General features: G+C 35.2%; 1 protein-coding gene across 1 annotated transcript; it reads left to right on the top strand.

Annotated features, from left to right (window-relative positions):
• Positions 1 to 221: 221 nt before the first annotated feature.
• Positions 222 to 4,988, top strand: LOC132741220 (uncharacterized). Its single transcript, XM_060729350.1, has 3 exons — positions 222 to 1,168; positions 2,866 to 3,700; positions 4,211 to 4,988. Exons 1-3 carry the CDS (start codon positions 816 to 818, stop codon positions 4,622 to 4,624), a joined length of 1,602 nt encoding a protein of 533 aa, XP_060585333.1. The 5' UTR covers positions 222 to 815; the 3' UTR covers positions 4,625 to 4,988.
• The last annotated feature ends 3,643 nt before the right edge of the window (positions 4,989 to 8,631 follow it).

Here is an 8,631-nt window from a genome sequence, read left to right as displayed (position 1 = left end):
CTAGACAAGTAGGTTCTTCCAGTTTGACACGGAACGATTTATGCTTTCCATCTCGTGGTTGTTTCAAGTAATTGCGGCAAACAACAAAACAAACAAATATAAATGTCTAGTTTTACTTTTATATTAATTTGAAAAACAATTAATACACTTTATATAGAATAGGTAACACGCATATTGAGTGGTCATTGAATATTTGATTATAAATTTGTTCAAGAAGTAGAGCGGGGGCATCTAATGCCGAACGTACATTTAATACCGAACAAAACATGATATCCGCTAATTTGACGAGATACTTGATTTCTGCACCAAAGTGATGTCATACAGATGACGTCACATCCTTCCTTTCGTCAACAAAACCACTGGTAAGTGTTGAACGTGCGTGTATTTGAATTTACATTCATTTCAATAAAACCTGTCTTTTTTCCGATATGTCGTACCAAATCCGTAACACTAAAGCGCCAAGTTCATAAGAATGTTAAGACTTTGAATTTACGTATTTTAATGAAACCTAGACATATTTATTAACCTGTAAACATGTGTCTAAACAAGGGAAAGCACTTGCGATTAACAATTATTGTAACTTTACAGAGTTACAAAGGTGTTCGGTAAAATGTGCACATGTGTCCACGAAGAACTCTATTACCGAACAATTAAATTTTCTATTGCACAGAATAATGACTGCATTGAAACTTAAAAAATAAATGAATAAATATATAAATAAAAATATGAAATATTTGATGAAAAGATCTAGATCTACTCATTTAAAAGATTAAAGATTAAATATTTTGTTTTACAGGTTTTTAATAATAGAAGAAATGAGTCGTCAAGTAGGTGCAAGAAAACGCCAGAAATATGACACCAATATTATTGAAAAAGTTGTACCTTTAATAAGGAACAAATCCATAAGTATGAGCCGTGCTTCTAAAGAATATGGTATTCCTAAATCAACTCTGCATGATCATGTACATAACAAGTATCAAAACCATTCTGTAGGTGTTAAGCCAGTTCTGTCTAAAGAGGAAGAAGAGAGAGTGGCTAAGTGGGCCGTGCATATGTCTAAAATTGGGTTTGGTCGGACCCGCCAGGAGCTTGCTTTGACCATAAAGAAGATAATTGATGAAGATGGCAGACCAAACCCATTTAAGGATAATAAACCTGGAACAAGAGGGCCATGATGGCCCTAAAGTCGCTCACCTGTATATAGGCCCCAAGAGCGGGGCCAGTTTAAACCCCAAGGCTTTTATTTGAACAAACTTGGAAGACACCCATTAGAAGATATTTCACGCTAAACATCTAAGGTCTAGCTCGTTGAGTTTTTAAAAAAAAAGATTTTTTAAGTTTTAACTACACATATAGTTAAAATTAATGACACCCCTAGAAAGGGGCCAGTTTTGACCCCAGGGCTTTTATTTGAACAAACTTTGGAGACACTCACTAGAAGATGTTTCGTGCTTGATATCTAAACTCTAGCTATTCGGTTTTTTAAAGAAGATTTTTAAGTTTTTGCTATACACATATAAGGAAAATCAATGTCCCCCGGGGCGGGGCCAATTTTGACCCTAGGGCTTTATTTGAACAAACTTTGAAGACACTAACTGGAAGATGTTTCATGCTAAATATCTTAACTCTAGCTATTTGGGTTTTTTCAAAGAAGATTTTATAAGTTTTTGCTTTAGACATAAATAAAATCAATGACTCCCGGAGCAGGGCCAATTTTGACCCAAGGGCTTTTATTTGAAAAAACTTTGTAGACACTCACTAGAAGATGTTTCATGCTTAGTATCTAAACTCTAGCTATTTGGTTTTTTCGAAGAATTTTTAATTCAAAGTTATTACTATATGCATATAGGCCAATTTTGACCCCAGGGCTTTTATTTGAACATCTTGATAGACACTCATTAGAAGATGTTTCATGCTAAATATCTTAGCTCTAGCTCTTTTGGTTCTTTAAAAGAAGATTTTATGAGTGTTTACTATATGCATATAGGGAAAATATATGGCTCCCCGGGGCGGGGCCAATTTTGACCCTAGGGCTTTTATTTGAACAAACTTGGTAGACACCCATTAAAACATGTTTCATGCTAAATATCTTAGCTCTAGCTCTTTGGGTTCTTTAAAAGAAGATTTTATAAGTTTTTACTATATGCATATAAGGAAAATCAATGACTCCCTGGGGCGGGGCCAATTTTGACCCCAGGGCTTTTATTTGAACAAACTTGATAGACACTAACTAGAAGATGTTTCATGCCAAATATCTAAGCTCTACCTCTTTGGGTTTTTTAAAAGAAGATATTTTAAGTTTTTTTCTATCGGTTGCCATGGCAACCAGAGTTCTGCATGGAATTTAATTCTTTAAACAATTTTTAAAGGTGACCACTAAAGGAACATTCCTGTGAAGTTTGGATGAAATTGGCTCAGCGGTTTATGAGGAGATGTCATTTAAAGAAAAAATTTTACGGACGGACGCAGGGCGGACGGACGCCGGACGAAAAGCGATCACAAAAGCTCACCCTGTCACTTTGTGACAGGTGAGGTAAAAAACTGGCTGAAAGGTATTTTTACCAGACACCCAGAATTAAGTCTCCGTACTACATTGCAAATTGGGAAGGAGCGGGCTCTTATTTCACCTGAGAAAGTTGAAAAATGGTTTTAACCGCCGTATGAACACATCTGCGGATGTTTCTAAATTCAAAATTTACTATTTCACGTTTAATGTTGAATTCTGCTTAAGCCGGTGCTAGGGGGCGTGGACGGTAATTTGCACTTTCCAGTACCGTCCATGAACAGGCTCAATCAAACCGAGCCTGCAACATTTTCAATTTTGCCGTGTTGGGCTTTCTTTAGGGATTCTGTATTTATCTATTTTAAAGACTTTCGTAAATACATAGAGGATGAAGTTGGCGACAAAGATCTTCTCTCTGATCCATCTAGAATTTACAACGCGGATGAGTCGGGGTTTTCGTTTTGTTTGAAGGGGAATCAAGTCATTGGCTACAAAGGGGCTCCAGTGATTTATCACTTTGGTAATAGTGATAAATCTCAATTGACTGTCATGGCTGCGGTTAGCGCTACTGCCCACTATGTTCCACCAATGATTATATTTCCGGGACAACGTTTTTCTTACGACCCACTCGAGGGTTTTCCAGAAGCAGCTATTGGTAGGTCCGACAATGGCTGGATGGACACTGAGGTATTTTGCAACTGGCTTTTGAATGTCTTCATTCCGGCAATTAACGAACGTCGTATCAAAAAGCCTGTATTGCTACTTATTGATGGGCATAAAACTCATGTGACAATGCAAGCATCAGATATATGTGTTGAAAATGGGGTAGAACTATATTGTCTGTTAGAGCATGCGTCCCATGTCATGCAGCCCCTTGACCTTCGCCTATTTAGTCAATTGAAACGTACGTGGAGGCAGGCTGTCCGTGACTGGCAGAGTGAGCATATTGGTGAATTCGTTACCAAGAAAACTTTTGCCCGGGTGTTTAAGCAAGCCTGGGAGAAAAGTACGACAGTAGAAGTTGCTGTTAAAGGCTTCCAGGAAGCAGGTTTATTTCCATTGGACCAAAACGCTGTTCTCAGTTCTGTTAAACTTGATCCGAGTATGCTTTTTGGCCAGAACAGCTCATCAGAATCCAAAGACATTCCGAAAGAAGCTGACAAACTTTCGCGCAGTGAGGATGCTTCTGTTGATGATGCCAAAAATACATAAACTGATGACCAGACAAGCATGGAAACTGGTAAAATTTCAGTGTTATATCAGACATACCATTTTAAACATACCATATAATATATATATACTGTATAATTATATTGTAAATGAATCTGACTTTAAATGTCAGAAGAATAAGATATATTGCACATTTAATTATCACAGGAATGATATAAAACTTTATAAATACAAATATAATTATATTTGTTAAAGTTTAATTTATAATTAAATTTAACTGTTAAACGTATTGAATAATAAATAACTTGTAGACAATAAAAACATATTATTTACAAACATTAGACGAGATCATTCAAAACGATTATTATCTTTACAGATCAGATAACAAATCCCACAAAACAACATGAAGCTGATGTTAGTTATTCAGATGCTAAAGGTAAGCGTATGTCAAATATATATATGTAGATTTATATGAAGATTGAAAATAATATGATGACAGATATAAGGCATATGTGACTGTTATTGTTCAAGTAACAATTACTGATAACTGAAATAATATTTGTCTTGAAATTCTTGCAGATTTTGTTCATTATTAAATGTATGTACAATTACAATTTGGTTTTTTTAGACAAGGACCCTGAGATCGCTACTATTGCTAAGACGGTTGTTACTCCTGCAAAGGTACCTCAAACTTTAGAAAGTAGCAACCAACTCTCGCCGTTTAGCAAATTTCTGAAATTCCCTGAATGTAAGCAATCAAGTAGTAGAAAGCGACCTAGTCAGCCATCAAGGCCAAAAGCCGTCACCGGGGCTATGTACCGTGAAATCCTTCAGAAAAAATTAAAAGCAAAAGAAGAATTTGAGCAGGCAAAGAAACAGCGTCAGAAAGAGAGAGAAAAGAAGCGTCAGAAAAGAGAGGAAGAGAAAGAAAGAAAAAAGATTGAGCCCTAAGAGAAGCGAAATATGAAAAAGATTGAAGAGCAGGAGAAAAAGGCAAGGAAGAGAGAAATGAGAGAAAGGTTTTTGAAAAGTGTTGAGGATGGAAGTAGTTCTGATGATGCGATAGATGTTGGTGTTGGAAATTGTTATGAGTGTGAGATTTCCTACGAAAACGAATATTTGCAATGTTCAAACTGCCTTGTCGTTTTCATTTAGCGTGTGCCAATCGTCAGATTGAGGAAGGTATTGATGATTTGCTTCCATTTGAGTGCAAATACTGTTAGAACATAAAATTGTAATAAACACCTGATATCATGTTGCAAAGGAATTTTGCGATTCTTTTTTTAAAAAATGATAAGTGTTCGGTATTAGATGCCTTGTCCGGTAATAGAGTTACATCAGTACCAACATATACCAATACATAACCCTTTTATTCGACGTCGTATGATATAGCAAACACAAACACACGTAAGTTTAAACATTGTTCATGATATTGGCCTTTTAAAGTTTAACGATTGATGCATGTATTACCGAACTTTTCAAATTTCTGCTTAGTTGTTCGGTAATAGGTGTCCCCGCTCTAGTGTTATTTCATTATTTCTTACACGATTACAACTTTTAAACATTTGTAAAGTCAAAGAAACAATTATTATAGTACTTTTTAACAATCACCTGTCCTCCTTTCTTCAAACGTTTTATGAATAATATTTACATCACCCCATTAATGACATCATCTTAACATTGGTGCTATCAATAAAACATGCCCGATCAAACATTTTAACTGCCTATTAAAGAATTTAGTTGCTCCATTGTTATTGCGAAATTTGCAATGGTAATGTAAGTATTTTATCATTTAATAATTCACAAACATACCTCTTTATTTTTATCGTTTTAGCATTTATCACCATATGACCGCTCATACGTACCATAAATTGTATAATTAACGACGTTGTGAATATATATTAAAGGAATCTGTGATTAATCTAGATATCTAAGACGCACACATTTACGGCAGACGAGGCGGAAAAAGATGTACGTCCTCTATGACGCATAAAAACATCGTCGACGCAAAAAGAATAAGCGCATAACCTATAATTATTTCTTCGCGATGATTTTTTATTTTGTAGCGTGATTTGTTAAAGGAAATTTATTGACTCTCCCAAATTATCTAACGAATCAAACTCGTTGTAATATTGTCCATCCGGTTCGTGCACGTACATATGCAAACAATCAAAAAATAGAAAAAAGGTAGACCCAAATCAGCGGAAAGTTTCGTTTTTACCCTACAAACATGGAAACCTTACATATGAAAATAACAAATAACAGCATGTCAGAACAAAATCCGCTGCGAATTCAAGCAAAATGGCTTGATGTTTAAGTTGGTTGCGTAATGTCGTAGGCAAGACATCTGAATGCAAGCCGGGTTACACTTTTATAATGTATGTGAAGAGCAATACGTAAAAAAGGAATGTGTAAAGCAACACTGAACATAAACTTTTTAAATATTTCATTAACAACACATATACGTCTGATGACAGAAAATCTATTCTATCTCCTGCATTGCAATCATCGTGTAAAAATGTTGAATCAGAACAAGATCGAGCAAATTCTACTATGATACGTAGTTTCCTCTGCATTATTCAAGAAGATATTCCATTTGCAAACTATAAGCAATTTGTTGAGTTAATGAATTCCTTTAATTGTTAAAGACATTTAACTATTAAACATAGGTTACATTAGCAGGTGTCAATGGCCATGTGTCAGCTGTAAAAAATTGCCCCGTACTTCAGAGTTGCTATATTTTCTGGTCCTTCAGGATCACTGATTCCAACACTTTTAAATGTTGAACGAGTTCCGCCCAAGCTCGTGCTAGGTGTGTGATGGATTTTGCTCCTGCCCATAATCCTTCCTCAAACAAATGGAGGTATGTTTGTTGTGATTAATGCTTCCGGCGGATCGTTGGTCTTAAGAAAAATAATTGTTACTAGATTTGCTTCATTTTCTGCATCAGTTCCTAATAGTCTTTTCTAGTAAAGTTGCTAAATAAAGCACTCTTCTTTAAATCTTTAAAGCCAATAATAATTTTATTTAATAGCAGTTTTAAGATTCAAATTTGAATATTGTTAGCCTTTATTTTTCTCATTTAATTATTTAATGAAAAATACATTGCCAATAATAACATTGATGTATTTTTCCGTTTTTTTTACACGTCTTTCACGCTAATGGACACCATGTCACTATTGATAGTACTGGGTCAGTTGTTTTCCTATTTCATCTTCAATTCCTTACCTGTTTTATTATAATGAAGGAATTGAGAAAATTTAGGACTTTTATAATAGTCACAACATCATATTTTGATATATTATTATATTGCTGAATGGGACAATAAATTAAAAATAAATATTTTATTTTGTCAATGCTATGCCGGAATAGTGCATGGATGAACTGCAGTAAGTAAGGGAAAAAATCTCTTTACCCACTTAAACTAAATAAGACTTTACTAACAAGCAGTTAAGGGAGCACGGAATAGTCACGACAAACTTTGATCTGGAGAAAACAGCACAAGCATAAGTTTACATTGTAGAAGAGAATTTACAGTTAAGGCAATTCTTTTCTTACGATTACAAAGAAAGCAAAGAACTAAGCAAATATTTAACAAAAGTAAAAGAACGGCAACATGGAATGATCACACGGACTGGTTATTATTTCAGCAAACTTCTTTAGGGGTTCTTATTTCGCTCTATTTCATTAGCTCAAAATGAAATTGCAAACAAAACAAATTGTGCGGTATATAAAAACAAGAGGGCCATGATGGCCCTGAGGTCGCTCACCTGTATATAGGCCCCCCGCCCCCGGGCCAATTTTTACCCACGGGCTTTTATTTGTTTATTTGAACAGACTTGGTAGACACCCATAAGAAGATGTTTCATGCTAAACATCTAAGTTCTAGCTCATTGGCTTTTTTAAAAGAAGATTTTTAAAGTTTATACTATACACATATAGTTAAAAACAATGTCACCCCTGGGGCAGGGCCAGTTTTGACCCCCGGGCGTTTATTTTAACAAACTTTGTAGATATTTACTTAAAGATGTTTCATGCTTAATATCTAAACACTAGCTATTTGGGTTTTTCCAAAGAAGATTTTTAAGTTTTTGCTATACACATATAAGGAAAATCAATGACCCCCCCCCCGGGCGGGGCCAGTTTTGACCCCAGGGCTTTTATTTGAACATACTTGGTAGACACCCATTAGAACATGTTTCATGCTAAATATCTTAGCTCTAGCTCTTTGAGTTCTTTAAAAGAAGATTTTTTAAGTTTTTACTATATGCATATAGGGAAAATCAATGACCCCCTGGGGCGGGGCCAATTTTGACCCCAGAGCTTTTATTTGAACAAACTTGGTAGACACTCATTAGAAGATGTTTCATGCTAAATATCTTAGCTCTAGCTCTTTGGGTTCTTTAAAAGAAGATTTTTTAAGTTTTTACTATATGCATATAGGAAAAAACTATGACCCCCTGGGGCAGGGTCAATTTTGACCCCAGGGCTTTTATTTGAACAAACTTGGTAGACATTCACTAGAAGATGTTTCATGCCAAATATCTAAGCTCTAGCTCTTATGGTTCTTCAAAAGAAGATTTTTTAAGTTTTTACCATATGCATATAGGGAAAATCAATGACCCCTGGGGCGGGGCCAATTTTGACCCCAGGGTTTTAATTTGAAAAAACTTGGTAGACACTCACTAGAAGATGTTTCATGCTTAATATCTTAGCTCTAACTCTTTGGGATCTTTAAAAGAAATTTTTTTAAGTTTTTACTATATGCATATAGGGAAAATCTATGACCCCCTGGGGCGGGGTCAATTTTGACCTCAGGGCTTTTATTTGAACAAACTTGGTAGACATTCACTAGAAGATGTTTCATGCCAAAATATCTAAGCTCTAGCTCTTATGGTTCTTTAAAGAAGATTTTTTTTAAGTTTTTACTATATGCATATAGGGAAAATCAATGACCC

The sequence above is a fragment of the Ruditapes philippinarum genome, unplaced genomic scaffold, assembly GCF_026571515.1.
Source record: "Ruditapes philippinarum isolate M1 unplaced genomic scaffold, ASM2657151v2 ctg8671_1_1_1_1, whole genome shotgun sequence".
Classification (NCBI taxonomy): domain Eukaryota; kingdom Metazoa; phylum Mollusca; class Bivalvia; order Venerida; family Veneridae; genus Ruditapes; species Ruditapes philippinarum.
The sequence above is the reverse complement of the archived record's forward strand: the minus strand, read 5'-3'. Positions and strand labels throughout refer to the sequence as shown.

Coding starts and splice junctions, on each gene's coding strand:
- LOC132741220 (XM_060729350.1), top strand. CDS start 816: ATGAGTCGTCAAGTAGGTGCAAGAAAACGCCAGAAATATGACACCAAT. Junction 1,169..2,865: donor AATAAACCTGGAACAAGAGG/GCCATGATGGCC, acceptor ATTTATCTATTT/TAAAGACTTTCGTAAATACA. Junction 3,701..4,210: donor AGGATGCTTCTGTTGATGAT/GCCAAAAATACA, acceptor TTCAAGTAACAA/TTACTGATAACTGAAATAAT.